We start from the raw sequence: 16,893 nt of genomic DNA, 5'->3' as shown, positions 1-16,893 counted from the left end.
CCAAAATCAGTGACAAACACCAAACCATAGAACCAAGAAGCTCAGAAGACACCAAGCAGGATAAATACAAAAAAATGTTTTGAATCATATTCAAACTGTAGGAAACCAAAGACAAATAGAAAATCTTGAAAAAACCCACAGAGGAAAAACACTGCCAACAGAGGAACAAGGATAAGAAATAGATCAGATAAGCAAAAATAGAGTGGAGTGAAATATTTATAGTGTTGAAAGAAAAAAACCCCACCAATCTAGAATTTTGTATCCAATGAAATTATTCTTAAAACATGAAGGAGCAATAAAGACTTCTTCAGACAAATGAAAATTAAGGGAATTTGTCACCGGTAGACTTGCCTTGCAAAATCTGCTAACAGACGTTCTTCAGAGAGGAGGAAAATTACACAGATTGGAACCTTGAATCTCCATGAAGAAAAGAAGAGTGTTAGAGAAGGAATAAATGAAGGTAAAATAAAATCTCTTATTTTTCTTATTCTTATGTGATCTCACAGCTGACAGTTTGTTCAAAATAATAACAGCAAAACTGTTTTTGGTGATGATAGCTTAAGGATAAATAAAAAGAGGAGGAAAGATCGAGAAGACAAATCCAAAAGGAAGAAATCAGCTCCTATTATTTTGTCAAGAGAAAGTGTTGGACAGGTTGGAAAATTTAAAAATGGGACATTCAGTGGGAGTGGTATATCGAGAAAATAAGTTCTTTCAAGTGGTTTAATGAAGTACTTCATGAGGTGAAGAAAAACGAACAGAAATGAGCCGTTGTGCTGAAACAGCACATTTACAAGACTTCCTGTTTTGTTTTTGTGTCTTCTATGTTTGACAGTTTTTATTTTAAAAAATCATCAGAAAAAACATGTGCTGACCAGTCGTTTTTATATTATGGTGATGAATACTTGAGGTAAACATATCACAATAAACCTACTGAGAAGAATGCTTTGTGTTCACCAAATGGTCTGTGGAATCCTTATTTTCATAAGTGTTATGTGCATTCACTATTAATATGATTTCTCAAAATTTTACTATTATATCCTCAACATTAAGTGCCTTTTTTATTTTTCATAATTTAACGTTAATATATTCTTTAAAAACTAATGATCTATATCATTTCTTAACTTTGTTGTGGATGAGTAATTTCCAGTCTGCCTTAGTTTATAAAATCTGACTGTAAGAGTTGATTTTTCAAAATCCTCTGGTCATAAAAAAAAGTTTTCATTGGCTTTTTAAGGATACATGAAATATGAATATAATTTGTAATTTTGACGTAGTCAGATTTATCAGTCTTTTCCTTGACAGTTTGTACGCGTGACTTGCCCCTACTCTGAGGTCATAAATGTGGTCTCCTATGTTTTTACTCTTCTTATTTCCCAGTCATTTCATTGATACAAATGTTTTTTCTTGACTGTTCATCCTACAAATGGAAACATTTTCGCTGGGTTTTAAAATAGGCATGTGGAAGTCCAGGTGTTTGGCGACCACCATGGCAATGCTGTGCACTTGTTTGAAAGAGACTGTAGCGTCCAGAGGAGACATCAGAAGATCATTGAGGAGGCCCCAGGGGTAAGGTCCTTGTAAAGAAATTTGAAGCTTCTCTATAGTGTAAACCTCAGTCACTCTGACTTTCACATCAGAAATCTCTGAAGCTGTGGTCACCCCCAAAGTCCTGCTGAACAGACGTGGTCCCAGTGGTAGCGTCATGATGAGGCCCCGCTCAGTGTTGGGAATGAGGACGGGAGTGATATTCTGGGGCTGCCATACAGAAGACACAGCAGGGCCATGGTCCTTCTGGGTGGTATCTGGGAAAATCTACTCTGATCCAAGTATCCAACTTAAAGTGAGCAGCTGTATAGTGTTTCCATGCAGATTTTAAGTTATAGTTAACTAGAATGTTTGGGGAATGGAATGATCTGGAATGATCTTTTATGAAGGAGACTCTTGTTTTAACTGCTGTTTCAAGTGTTCCTAAGATAGATGAGTCATCTTCCTGCCTTAGAGGTTATGAATTAACCGTCTACATCTCTTCGAGCCTACGTCTTGTTTGGTTTAGGTTGTTATCTGGGTCAAGACCTACTCCTAGGATTACCTGTTTGGATTTACATTTCTTTACAACCTGCTGCTGCCACAGGCTTCTTTCTTGTCCAAGGTTATATACGTGTTTTTTTCAATATGTATTTCTACAACATCAGAGGTTTCTAGTTAATTCATTTGTTATTCTCGTACTGTATTCAAAATTTAATTTCTGTCACAGAGTATCTTGTGCCCTTTGAAGTAAATGTCAATAATAATTTCAGTGAAGTCTTATTTTCAGGCAGTGATTGCTTAAATATATATCTGTAGTGTACTGTTTTAAAATGTTAAAAGTTTTGCCTACTTACTGATAAACATTTTTGTTTATGAACCATTTTTATTAACTTAGAATCTCAAGGTTTATCATTAATTTCAGGATAATTATTGGGCACATACCCAGATTGCTTTATCATCTTGAAACAAAATAGGGATCATTCGAAGTTTTCATATTGATACGTGTAATTTTAAGTGGACATAAAGTCATGAAAGTTGTTATGTAGGTACAAAGGACAAAGATGTCATTATGCTGAGTACTATCGTAATTTATAGAAATTACTAACAGGACCGTTAAACTTTGGTATAGGAATGGTTGAACTGTGGTATAGACAGTATTTCTTGATGAAATGTGTAACATTAGCTTTTTATCTTTGTTATCTCTTTAACGCGATATTTGATACATAGAAATGTAATGTTGGATCTTAATGGAAACTTCTAGTAGGGCAAAGTACTAATGGAAATTTATTTGAAATATTTTTTCATAGCCTGGTATTAGACCTGAAGTAAGAAAAAAGCTTGGAGAAGCTGCAGTCAGAGCTGCTAAAGCTGTAAACTATGTTGGAGCAGGTATGTTAAGATGTGCGTCTTATAGGGGAGAAGAAATAATCATTTATTTATGTTTCAGAAGGCAAAAGAAACATATAGCTTTTAAATCGTTGGCTTTCAAATACTTTTGACCAGATCCACATTAAGAAATACATTTTACATTGAGATCCAGTATATACACATAAATGTTTGTGTTCATATGCATGTGTATTTGACAAAAAAATTTCACTAAACACTATTTACTCTATGTGTAAAGCTATTTGATATTTTCTATCCTATTTTAAAATAAAATCACAAAAATGACTTTTTTGCATTTTTTTAAATTAATCAACTTTAATTTTTTTGAGCAGTTTTAAGTTCACAGTGAAATTGAGCAGAAAGGACAGAAAGTTCCCATACCCCCTGACCCACACACACAGCCTCCCCCACTATCAACATCCCACAGCAGAGTGGCACATTTGTTACAATTGATGAGCATATACTGACACATCTTTAAGATCCAGAGTCCACAGTTTACATTAGGGTTCACTCCTGATGTTGTGCGTTCTGTGAGTTTGGACAAATATATAATGACACGTATCCACCTTTGTAGTATCGTACAGAATACTTTCACTGCCCTAAATATCCTCTGTGCCCTGCTCCTCATCCCTCCCTGCCTCCAGCCCCTGACAGCCACTAATCTTGTTATCGCCTCCAGAGTTTTGCCTTTTCCGGATTGTTGTATACTTGGAATCATACAGTATGCAGCCTTTTATGATTGCCTTCTTTCACTTAGTAATATGCATTTGTTTCCTCCATGTCTTTTTGGCTCAATAGCTCATTTCTGTTTAGTGAAGAATAATATTTCATTGTCCGGGTGTAACACAGTTTATTTATCCTTTCACCTACCAAAGGACATCTTGATTGCTTCCAAGAGTGGCAGTTATAAGTAAAGCTGCTGTGAACGTCTGTGTGCAGGGTTTTGTTTGGACATAGTTTCAGTTCATTTGGGTAAACACCAAAAAGCATGATTATTAAATCATATGGTAAGAGTATGTTTAGCTTTGTAAGCAGCTGCCAAACTGTCTTCCAAAGTGGCTGTACTATTTTGCATTCCCACCAGCAATGTATGAGAGTTCCTCTTGCTCCACATCATCACCAGCATTTGGTGTTGTCACTGTTCCAGATTTTGGCTATTCTAATAGGTACGTAGTGGTATCTCTTTGTTGTTTTAATTTGCATTTCCCTGATAACATAAGATGTGGAGCATTTTCACATATGCTTACTTGCCATCTGTATATCTTCTTTGGTGAGGTGTCTGTTCAGATATTTTGCCGATTTTTAAACTGGGTTATTTGTTTTCTTGTTGTTTTAAGAGTTCTCATATATTTTGGATAACACTCCTTTATCAAATGTGGCTTTTGCTAATATTTGCTCCCAGTTTGTGGCTTGTCTTCTCATTCTCTTGGCATTGTCTTTGCAGAGCAGTTTTTAATTTTAATGAAGTCCTTCTTATCAATTATTTCTTTTTTTTTTTTTTAAAGATTTTATTATTTCCTTTTTCTCCCCAAAGCCCCCTGGTACATAGTTGTATATTCTTCGTTGTGGGTTCTTCTAGTTGTCGCATGTGGGACGCTGCCTCAGCGTGGTCTGATGAGCAGTGCCATGTCCGCGCCCAGGATTCGAACCAACGAAACACTGGGCTGCCTGCAGCGGAGCGCGTGAACTTAACCACTCGGCCACGGGGCCAGCCCCTCAATTATTTCTTTCATGGATCATGCCTTTGCAGTTGTACCTGAAAAGACATCACCACACCCAAGATTATCTAGATTTTCTCCTATCTTCTAGGAGTTTTATTGTTTTGCGTTTTACATTTATGTCTATGATCCATTTTGAGTTAATTTTTGTGAAGGGTGTAAGGTGTGTGTCTAGATTCATTTTTTTTCACGTAGATGTCCAGTTGTTCCAGCACCGTTTATTGAAAAGACTATTTTTGCTCCATTGTGTTGCCTTTGCTCCTTTGTCAAAGATCAGTTGACTATATTTATGTAGGTCTATTTCTGGGCTCTCTACTCTTTTCCATTGATCTATATGTCTCTTCTTTCACAAGTACTTCATTGTTTTGATTACTGTAGCTTTAGAATAAGTCTTGAAGTCGGGTGGTATCAGTCCTTCAGCTTTGTTATTCTCCTTCAATATTGAGTTGGCTATTCTGGATCTTTTGCCTCTCCGTACAGTTTGTGATATCAACAAAATAACTTGCTGGTATTTTGATTGAGATTGTATTGAATCTATAGAACAGGTTGGGAATAACTGACATCTTGACAATGTTGAGTCTTCTTATCCATGAACATGGAATATCTTTCCATTTATGTAGTTCTTTGACTTCTTTCATCAGAGAGTTTTGTAGTTTCCTCATATAGATCTTATATGTATTTTGTTAGATTTAGATCTGTTTCATTTGGGGGAGTGCTAATGTAAATGATATTGTTTTTAATTTCAAATTCTACCTATTCATCATTGGTACAGAAACCAATTGACTCTTGTATATTAACCTTGTATCCTGCGACCTTGATATGATCACTTCTTAGTTCCATGAGTTTGTCAATTCTTTTGGAATTTCTGCATAGATGATCAAGTCATCTGTGAACACTTTTATATCTTCCTTCTCAAACTATACCTTTTATTTCCTTTTCTTGTCTTATTGCATTAGCTGTGATTTCTAGTACAATGTTGAAAAAGAGTGGTGAGAGTGGGCATCCTTGCCTTGTTTCTAGTCTTAGTGTGAAAGCTAGTTTCTCACCATTAAGTATGATGTTTAGCTGTAGGTTTTTGTAAATCTTCTTTATCAAGTTGAGGAAGTTGCCCTCTATTCCTAGTTTGTTGAGAGTTTTTATTATAATTGGGTATTGGATGTCATCAAATGCTTTTTCTTCCTTTATTGATATGACCACATGATTCCTTTTAGCTTGTTGATGTGGTGGATTACATTAACTGATTTTCAAATGTTGAATCAGCCTTGCATACCTGAGATAAATCCCACTTGGTCATGATATATAATTCTTTTTATACATTGTTGGATTCGATTTGCTAAAATTTCATTGAAGATTATTGCATCTATGTTCATAAGACTTATTGGTCTGTAGTTTTCTTTCTTGTAATGTCTTTGCTTTTGATATTAAGGTAATGCTAGCCTCATAGAATGAGTTAGGAAGTATTCTGTCTTCTCTCTTCTGGAAGAGATTGTAGAGAATTGGTATAAATTCTACCTTCAATGTTTGGTGGAATGCACCAGTGAACCAATCTGTGCGTGCTGCTTTCTGTTTTGGAGGTTATTAACGATTAATTCAATTTTGTAAATAGATATAGACCTATTCAGAGTGTCTGTTTCTTCTTGTCTCAGTTTTGGCAGATTGTGTCTTTCAAAGAATTGGTCCATTTTATCTAGGCTATCAAATTTGTGGGCATTGAGTTGTTCATAATATTCCTTTATTGTCCTTTTGATGTCCATAAGATCTATAGTGATGTCCTTTCTTTCAATTCTACTCTTAGTAATTTGTGTCTTCCCTCTCTTTTATTTTCTTAAACAGTCTGGCTAGAGGCTTATCAATTTTATTGACCTTTTCAAAGAACTGACTTTTGGGTTTTCATTTTTGTTTTGTTTTTTTGAGGAAGATTAGCCCTGAACTAACATCTGCTGTCAATCGTCCTCTTTTTGCTGAGGAAGACTGACCCTGAGCTAGCATCCATGCCCATCTTCCTCTACTTTATATACGGGATGCCTGCCACAGCATGGGTTAACAAGCGATGCATAGGGGCACACCCAGGATCCAAACCAGTGAACCCTGGGCCGCCAAAGGAGAACGTGCGAACTTAACTGCTGTGCCACGGCCCCGAATTTTGGTTTTATTGATTTTCTCTATTGATTTCCTGTTTTCAATTTCATGGATTTCTACTCTATTGTTTTCTTATGCTTACTTTGGAATTAATTTGATCTTGTTTTTCTAGTTTCCTAAAATGGAAGCTTAGGTTAATTTTAGATCTTTCGTCTCTTCAAATATGTGGATTCAATGCTCTGAATTTTCCTCTAAGCACTGCTTTCAATGCATCCCACAAATTTTGATAAGTTGTGTTTCTATTTTCATTCAGTTTAAAATATTTTTTTAAATTCTCTTGCAATTTCTTCTGTGACCCTTGTATTATTTAGTAGTGTGTTGAATCTACAAGTATTTTGAGGTTTTTTTCCCAGCTGTCTTTCTATTATTGATTTATTGTTCAATTTGTTGATTTTTAGTTTAATTGTGGTCTGAGAGCAGAAATTGTATGATATCTAGTCTTTTAAATTTTTTATGATGTATTTTATCACCCTGAATGTGGTCTGTCTTGGTGAATGTTCCATGTGAGCTTCAGAATATGTAATCTGCAGCTGTTTGATGAAGTAGTTCATAGATGTCGATTATATCCAGTTTATTAATGGTGCTATTAAGTTCAATTATGTTCTTACTAATTTTCTGCCTGCTGGATTTGTCTGTTTCTGATAGAGGGTGTTAAAGTCTCCAACCTTATTAGTGGATTCATCTGTTTATCCTTGCATCTCTCAATTTTTAACCTCATGTAGTTTGACATTCTGTGATTAGTTGCATGCACATTAAAGATGTTATGTCTTCTTGGAGTATTGACCTTCTATCATTATCCTTCTCTCTAAAGAACTTTTTTTAACGTTTCTTGCAAGGCAGGTCTATTGCCAACAAAATCTCTCAATTTTTGTTTATCTGGGACACTCTTTATTTCTCCTTTTCTTTGGAAGGATAATTTCACCCAAAGGTACAGAATTCTAGGTTGATTTCTTTTGCTCAGTTCATTCCACTGTTCTTGTTTGCATGGTTTCTGAGAAGAAGGCAGATACAACTCTTGCCTTTTGTCCTTTATAGGTAATATGGGTTTTATCCTTTGGCTTCTTTCAGTATTTTTTCTTTATTTTTGATTTTCTGTACTTTGAAAATGAGATGCCTGAGGGATTTTTCTGGCAGTTATCCTGCTTAGTGTCCTCTGAGCTTCCTGGGTCTGTGGTTTGGTGACTGGCATTAATTTGGGGAAATTATCAGTCATTATTGCTTCAAATATTTGCTTCTGTTCCTTTCTTTCTTCTTTTTCTAGTATTCCTGTCATGTATTTGTAACACCGTTTCTAGTCCCATAGTTCTTGGCTATTCTGTTCTGGGTTTTTTCAGTCTTTTTTCTCTTTGCTTTTAGTTTTGCAGGTTCCTATTGTCATATCCTCAAGCTCAGCGATTCTTTCCTTAGCCATATCAGTCTACTAATGAGCCCATCAAAGACATTCTTCATTTCTGTTACAGTGTTTTTCATCTCTAGCATTTCTTTTTGATTCTTTCTTAGAATTTCCATCTGTTTGCTTTACATTATCCATCTGTTCTTGCATGTTGACTACTTTTACCATTAAAGTGCTTAGCATATTAATCAAAGTCTTTTTAAGTTCCTAGTCTGATAATTCCAACATTCCTGTCATATCTGAGTCTGATTCGGATTCTTTTTCAGTCTCTTCCATCCATGTGTTTTGCTTTTGAGTCTGCCTTCTAGTTTTTTCTTGATAGCCAGACATGCTGTACTGGGTAAAAGGAACTGTGGTAAACAGGTCTTTGATAATGCAGTGGTTAGTTTTGGGGGAGGGGAAGTATACTATAGTCCTATGCTTAGGTCTGAATCTTTTGGTGAGCTTGCGCCCTGAACTGTGAACTTCACTAATGCTTCTCAGTTTGTTTGGTTTTGGTTTTGATTTATCCACTTAGGTGGGACAGGATGGCCAGAGGGGGCTGGAGTTGTGTATTTCCCTTTCCCCAATTAAGTTAGTTAGTCTCTGATAAAACCCCAGTAGTTTAGTCTCTGGTAAAATAGTTTCTCTTAAGGACAGATCTTGTTAAGAAGAACAGAACTCTAGTGTAGTTGAAATGGTTCCTTTTATCCTCCTGCTGCTGGAACCTAAAGGGGACTTTTCTCCAGTGTTCACTGTGAGGACCTGTAATAGAGCTCCTGGAGGTGAAACTCACAGAAGCGTGGAGGGTTCCCTATGACTGCGTCCCCCTGGAGTTTTGAACTCCGAGTTGTCCACACTGAGCCTCCACCAATTTGTCAGTTGCAGTCCAGGTTTTCCTACTCTACTTGAGGTTTCTGCTTACAGGTTTCTGCCCTAGTAAGTGGTGAATCTCTGTATCCATCTCTCTGTCTCTAACCTTCTGGGAGCAGTGATTTGCCCTATGACCTTACATCTCTGATGGATCTAAGAAGAGTTGTGGATTTTTCAATTTATTTAGCTTTTTACTTGTCAGGACAGAATGACAGCTTCTAAGCTTCTTACATGCTGGCCCAGAATCTGTGAGTCTTCATTAAATTTTTACAATCCACTAATGAGTTGTGACCCACAGTTTGAAACCAGTTTTAACTTACAGTTAATGCGGAGCAGTGGCCTCACTCTGCTCACCCCAGTCTGAGCCGATTATTCACAACAAGTTAGATCCACAAAGGAAGTTTAATTAGACTAGCTGGCGAAGTGGAAGATGGGTAGCTAATGTCTCAAAGGATTACAGAATCTTGAGGCAGTTATATAGGGGAAATGGGCAGTAAGGAGGGGGTCCAGGGATGTTGGTCTCCAGGCGTGACAGGCTCCACGCATCACATTGTTCCATTCATCTGTCAGCTGTGATGGATGCCTTGTAGGTGTGTTTCCCACCTGTGGTCAGCCTGTTCCTCGAGAGAAACTCATAGAGCAAAGTTTTAATTTATCAAACTATCAGGGAGTACACACGTATGCAGAAGGCCATAAATTAGGAGAGCATGTGAATTTTTTAGAGTACGTGCAGAGCAGCGAGTAGTCACCGAGGAGGGGCTGGGGCCATTTAGCAAAACAAGATGGCCTCACTTTTGCTCACTTACACAGGTATACCCCATTTTATTATGCTTCACTTTATTGCACTTCATAGTTATTGAGGTTTTTTATAGGACTTTCCACCAGCAAAAAGATTATGACTCACTGAAGGCTCAGATGATGGTTAGGATTTTTTAGCAATAAAGTATTTTTTAATTAAGGCATGTACTTTTTTTTAAAGACATAATGCTGTTACACTCTTAATAGACTACAGTATAGTGTAGATGTAACTTTTATATGCACTGGGAAACAAAAAAATTCATTTGAGTGGCTTTGTTGCAACATTCACTTTATTGCAGTGGCCTGGAACCAAACTCACAATATCTCCGAAGTATGCCTGTATATGGAACTAACTTTAGGCTAAGTGAAAAAAACTCAGGCACAAAAGACTACATACTACATGATTTCATTTATATGACATTCTAGAAAAAAACTGTGACAGAAAGCAGACCAGTGATTGCCTGGAGCCAGGAGCCTGGGGAAGGCACTGACTGCCAAAGGGAATAAGGGAACATTTTGGATGGTGGAAATGTTCTGTATTTTCATTGTGGTGGTGGTTATATGACTAGGTGTAATTGCTGAAACTCAGCACACCTCTACAGTTATGTGTGGTTTAACGACAGAGATACATTCTAAGAAATACATTGTTAGGCAATTTTGTTGTTGTGTGAACATGATTGAGTGAACTTACACAGACCTAGATGGTATAGCCTACTACATACCTAGGCTATATGGTACTAATCTTATGGGACCACCATTGTATGTGTAATCCATCGTTGACCAAAACATAGTTATGTGACACACAACTGTGTTTTAAAAATGAATATGGGGCTGGCCTGGTGGCACAGTGGTTAAGTTCGCACATTCTGCTTCTCTGTGGCTCGGGGTTCACTGGTTCGGATCCCGGGTGTGGACATGGCACAGCTTGGCAAAAGCCATTCTGTGGTAGGCGTCCACATTTAAAGTGGAGGAAGATGGGCATGGATGTTAGCTCAGGGCCAGTCTTCCTCAGCAAAAAGAGGAGGATTGGTAGTAGTTGGCTCAGGGCTAATCTTCCTCCAAAAAAAAATTAATTAAAAAATTTAAATGAATATATTTTATTGTCTGGAATTATGCCTTAAAAAAGCTAGGGGGGGCTGACCCAGTGGCATAATGGTTGGGTTTGCATGCTCTGCTTCATTGGCCCAGGGTTTGCGGTTCGGATCCTGGATGCAGGCCTACACACCACACATCAAGCCATGCTGTGGTGGCATCCCACATATAAAGTAGAGGAAGATGGGCATAGATGTTAGCTCAGGGCCAATCTCCCTCACAAAAAAAAAATTGCTGAGGGAAATGTAGTGCTTAATAGAATGCCAGTAGATAAGACATTAACATAAGCTTTAGTTGCTAAGCAATCTTTCAGTGGATAACCAGCAAAAGGACTTTTAAAGGAAACTTCCAAGAACCCACAGTCAGGCAGAAACTGTTGTATTTTTCGCCACAGGGTTAGAGTGAGACGGGCTGTCACAGTGTGAGGTTCCTAGGGATCGTGGTGCACTGAAGCAGTAACACATGGATGAGCCATGTTCTCGCTGCTACAACAGCTGAGACTGACTCCTAACCTGGGCTTACCATTTGCTCAAAACCGCAAATAAACTTTCTTATGACCAGATTTCACGTGGCTCCCTGTTTTTGACGGAGAATCATTTGCTGCTGCAAACTGTGAGATATTTTCTTCATGGAATGCAAAATGTTTCCCATTGGATGAAAGCAGCAGTAAAACTTGATGTGATACATCTCGGAAGGTTTTGATTTGCTACTGATTATATGTTATTGAAACGTGACTGTTGTATTTTATCTTTTAGGAACTGTGGAATTTATTATGGACTCAAAGCACAATTTCTACTTCATGGAGATGAATACAAGGCTGCAAGTGGAACATCCTGTTACTGAGATGATCACAGGAACTGACTTGGTGGAGTGGCAGCTTAGGGTGGGAATATTTTTTCTGTTAAAGATCAGTCTTGAGGATATGTTACCTTCTGGCCTCCTAAAAGAAGGCATCACTTTGTACGAGGGTTCGATTCTTGGTGATTGTCACGAGGACAGGAAATGCAAGGTTGAAGGTGACATTACATTTGATGCTATGATGTTATTGTCACTGTATGGACTCAGACTCCTAATCTGTCACTTACCGTCATTTCCTCTTAGGCATGGGGCAGCCAGCAGGCGAGCTGCTGCCGCTGAGACTTGCTTGTGACCACATCGTCTCAACACCGAAGCCTTGTGCTCTGCCTGAGGCCACATCATTCTAGGCTAGGCCATCGTTAGGTTTTAGAGGCAGGACAGATGCTACCCAACATGAAATGAGCTGAGGAGGAGTTGGGAATGAAGAGCTAGGGGAATGGTCTAGACCGCAGAGTGGTCCACGTGCATGTGCTGACTGACGCCCTGTTGCTGACCCATGGTGGGATAAATGTGGCCGTTCAGAGTAAACGTGTAGAAATTTTTAAAGCATTTTTGACATCGCTGTGGCCCGTCCACTGCGTTTTACAGAAGTCTAAGTCTACAACTGTTCCTTTGTTATAGATCGAGAAGCACTGGCCTAAACCAGAGTTCCACAAAGCATACTCCTTCAAATATGAATAATAATAAGTTAGTCTGTTTTGTTCTCTGTAGTGAAAACAATATCTTTTATAGCCTTTTTTAATATGAAAAAAATTTTAAGTAATATGAATATTCTTGATCTCTGTAGGATTCTTAGCTTTTTATATACCCTGAATCTAAATTGTTTTTTCCATGTTGTGATGCTAAAGTCTTGATTATCTTGATAATTTTGTCTTTTCAGAACTTCTATGTGGACAATAATATGATGTTCCTTTTGCTGGTTCCTTGGGAATGATTGGTGCTTTTAATTGAGCCATAAGATTCTTCTGGGCCTCTGTAGCCTTGAGAGCTAATGAAAACCAGGCACTTCAGGCTAGTAAGTGTTAGTAAGTGTCAGGAAAACTGTAGTGGATTTAGAAAGTTTTGAAAAGAGTGCTTTTGTATTTCCAGAATTCAAGGGAAAGGAGGATCTTTTTTCTAAAGCAGAGTCCGGAATTTTGAAATCACGAATGATAAAAGTTTACTAAGGATTAAGGAAAGAGAAACCTTTGAACATTAGGGAAACCAGCAGACATTTATTTCTGCAACTTAAGAAATTGTAGGGGGCCAGCCCTATGGCCAGGTGGTTAAGTTCATGTGCTCTGCTTCGGCAGCCTGGGGTTTGCCAGTTCGGATCCTGGGCGTGGACCTAGCACCGCTCATCAAACCATGCTATCGTGGCATCCCAGACAAAAGAACTAGAATGACTTACAACTAGGATATACAACTATGTATTAGGGCTTTGGGGAGAAAAGAAAAAAAAAAGAAGAAGATTGATAACAGATGTTAGCTCAGGGCCAATCTTCCTCACCAAAAAAGCATATCTTAAAAATAAAGAAAGAAAAAGAACTTGTAAGAGCTTTGAAGGCTCTTTAGAAAGAGAAAGAGGCTTTATCGTCTTGGGAGGGGTTCTAAAGCTTAGGGACACCACTGGACCTCATTTGTAGCGTTCAAGACTCCAAGCAGAGGTAAAGCAGGGAATCTCGCCATTTGGTGGGTCAAGAGTTCAAGCTCCAGGACCTGCATCTGGAGTCACACGCTTTCTAGAGTGAGAGTGCGCTGAATGGTGTGAGCATCCAGGCTGCAGATGCTTGTGGTTAGCAGTGTCCAGGGGAAGCTAGTGAAAATGTCAAAGGCCTAGAGGTTCCAAAGAGTCAATATCTAACCTTAAGAGAACTCAGATGGCACAGATTTCCGAGTACCCAAAGGTATAGTTGGGCTAGTCTCTTCTGGGCTCAGATAGAAGCCAACTGCAGAGGAAAATAGATAGGCAAAGATAAGCCGGGTTGAAATGGGGCTATGTAGTCAGAAATAAGATCACATTTTGGAAGGAGGACTCATGGTCATTCTTTTTCCTTTTTTTTATTAGAACAGAATTCTTTATTAAACATTGAAGAGTATTTCATTATAAAAGATAAGAATGAAATGATAATAGCTAACACTTACATGCCAGCCCTGGTGATTTAGTGGTTAAGATTTGGCGCTTGCACCACTGCGGCCCAGGCTCCCATTCAGGGAACCACACCATCTGTTTGTCCGTTGTCATACTGTGGCGGCTGCATGTTGTTGAGATGCAGAAAGCTATGCCACCAGTTATTTCAAATACCAGCAGGGTTACCCATGGTGGACAGGTTTCAGTGGAGATTCCAGAGTAGACAGACTAGGAAGGAGGACCTGGCCACCCACTTGCAAAAAAATTGGCTGTGAAAACCCTGTGAATAGTAGCAGAGCATTGTCTGATATAGCCGGAAGGTAAAAGGATGATGCAAAAAGAGCAGGCAGTGTTCACCTGTCCTGCACACAGGGTCTCTAGGAATCAGAATCGCCTCCACAGCACTGACAATATCAACACTTATATAGTGCTTACTGTATGCCAGGCACTTTTCTCTGAAGCATCAAAAGTAAGAAACTTACCCAGAGTATGAGTATGCCCAGAACAGAGTGAGCAGAGAGACAGAATTTTAACCCAGGTAAAATGGCTACAGAGTCTACGGTTTGAAACTCTATGCCATAAAGGCACTCAATTTAGTCCATTTTCCTTTCATTCTTAACTGCTGTGGTTTCTGATTTTTCTCATTTACAGATTTAAAGAGATGAAAACTTTGCCTCTGTTTTACGCTTACCTGTTTAGTTCAGTGTGGTGCTAAGTTACTTAGAGTTTTTTTTCTCTGTATCTTTTGCTTTCTCAGTTTATCATTTTCTCATTTTGGAAGAAAACTGAAGGGGAGAGTAAAGAGAAAGAGTGACAGCGTGTCCTCTGTTAGTGTTTTCCAAATTATACCAGTTGAAGAGAGAGATTTGTTGTATTGGTACATAATAGCCAAAATAATAATAATTATTGAGTAATAAACAATACTGATCATCCTGTTTATAATCTGGTATCATGCAATATATGTAAACATAACAAAATTGAAAAACTGTCATGTTCCCCCTTCTGTTTTTCTTCATCACTGACTTGGTGGTGAAGATTACAAAGATGGCTAATGCCACGTTTTAGCCATAACTGTGAATGTAGTCCTCCACACCAACTAATAACTTACTATAAAAAAACATTGATTTGGTAACTGAGTGCTAATGTTTTAAATGAAAACTGAGAATATCTTGCCAGTAAGAAATTTTGGTTTCAATTATATTGAAAAAACACTGATTTTTATGTTTATAATTTAGTCATCAGTTTGCCCATTTTTTCTTTTTAAAAACTGTAGAAACCCATTGTAATTAATACATCACTTCCAAGCTGCATCTGCGTTTTGCTTTTGCCCAATACTCAAGTGGGTGGCTAAAATAAGTAGTTGTTATTTGGCTTCATAACAAGTCCAGATTTACATTTTATGTAGGAAGAGGCAAGACCATTAACTTACTAAGCCTCATAGCTGGTATAGGGCGGGTTTTCATAAGAAGCACATTCTCCTCTTTTACCAGATTGCAGCAGGAGAGAAAATTCCTTTGAGCCAGGAGGAGATAACTCTGCAGGGCCACGCCTTTGAAGCTAGAATATATGCAGAAGATCCTAGCAATGACTTCATGCCGGGGGCTGGACCATTAGTGTACCTCTCCACTCCTCAAGCAGACCTTTCCACCAGGATTGAAACCGGAGTACGGCAAGGTAGAGCTAAATAAAACAAAAAGTCTCAGTGTTTTTGAATTTTTAGTACGTTATTATTTTTGGACGGGGTCTTTTTCCTGTGTCTTGTGGAAATGTCTAGTATGTTTTAAAATAAGAGATTTAATTGGTTTCTCGTTCATCTTTATTTTTCCTTCTGGAATAATTTTAGAGAATAATTAGTATTCTTAAACAATACACCTTTTTTTGAAAGGCAGCAATACTTGGTCAAACCTAAGCAATAAGTACTTTGTGTGTACCTTTTAAAATTTTTACTTTGCCTAGTTCCAAAAATGTTTTAAGGTGACTGATATCTGCTATGCCCAAGGCACTCTGCCTTCAAGGGACTTAAAGTCAAGCTGGAGAACTAATATATAAACTTAGTATACGCTAAACAGTAATGAAATAAATAAAAGTAAAAACAATAGTGCAAGAGCTATGACAGTTCAGTATATGATTAATAACAATGGTCATAACTAACAATTATTTAGCACTTACTATGTACAGGCACTGTTCTAGATGAATTTTCTATATGGGCTCCTTTAACCATGAGAACTATGCTATGAGTAGGCGTTATTATCGCCCCCATTTTCCAGATGAGGAAACCTTCTCTTGATGAGGGCACAGAGAAGTTAAGTGACCCTGGGAGCCAAGATTCAGACCCCCAGAGTCCATGCTCTGAGCCACACTGTCCACTGCCACCTTAACTTTAGTTGCCAGAGAAATGATCCAGGTGGTGAGTGATGGAATATAGCAATTCTCAGATTAAGAGGTTATGTTAGGCTGATATAATCAGGACACATTTCTAAGAGGATGTCTGGAGTAGATTTGAGTAGGCAGATTTAATAACATACAGAAAAGTGAAGAAAAAGGAAATTAACTAAAGGTGTGTTCAAAGAACTGTGAGAAAATATGTGGCCGGAGAAAAGGGTTCAGGATGGTGAGTAGTTGGAGATGTGGCCGGAGATGTAGGTTGAGAGCTAATCATACAGGGTTTTGAAAGCCAAAATGAGGAATTCAGACTTCTTGATAAATTGGCAGAATGTTGAGAGCTCTGGCTAAACCACAGCAAGATTTGGTTATCAGTAAATTGTTTTGACTTAAAAGCAGAACATCTTAGAGAAAAAAGAGAGCACTTGCAATAGAAAAGAAAGAATCTGTGCGGCAAGCACAGTGTGCAGTGTAATTTAATAAAGGTGCAAGAAGCTTCCCTGACCTTCCTCTGCTGTGCTCCCCGGGCCCCAGTGTAATCCTCTGGCATTGCCCTTGTATTATCTTATGGTGATCTTTTACTGCTTGTCTAGTTTCCTCATTAGATTGTAAGATTCTTAAGGGTGGGACTAGGT

General features: G+C 38.1%; 1 protein-coding gene across 1 annotated transcript in view; it reads left to right on the top strand.

Moving 5' to 3' along the window:
• The window catches only part of MCCC1 (methylcrotonyl-CoA carboxylase subunit 1), a 60,901-nt gene that overhangs the window by 26,351 nt on the left and 17,657 nt on the right, over window positions 1-16,893 (top strand). Inside the window, exons 9-12 of the mRNA XM_001915596.5 lie at window positions 1,458-1,569; window positions 2,838-2,919; window positions 11,664-11,791; window positions 15,367-15,550. Of these exons, the coding sequence (XP_001915631.1) occupies window positions 1,458-1,569; window positions 2,838-2,919; window positions 11,664-11,791; window positions 15,367-15,550 (506 nt within the window). The remainder of the gene's footprint in view (window positions 1-1,457; window positions 1,570-2,837; window positions 2,920-11,663; window positions 11,792-15,366; window positions 15,551-16,893) is intronic.

The sequence above is a fragment of the Equus caballus genome, chromosome 19 (genome assembly GCF_041296265.1).
Source record: "Equus caballus isolate H_3958 breed thoroughbred chromosome 19, TB-T2T, whole genome shotgun sequence".
Classification (NCBI taxonomy): domain Eukaryota; kingdom Metazoa; phylum Chordata; class Mammalia; order Perissodactyla; family Equidae; genus Equus; species Equus caballus.
Note: the sequence above shows the minus strand (reverse complement) of the source record. Positions and strands in the feature narration are given on the sequence as shown.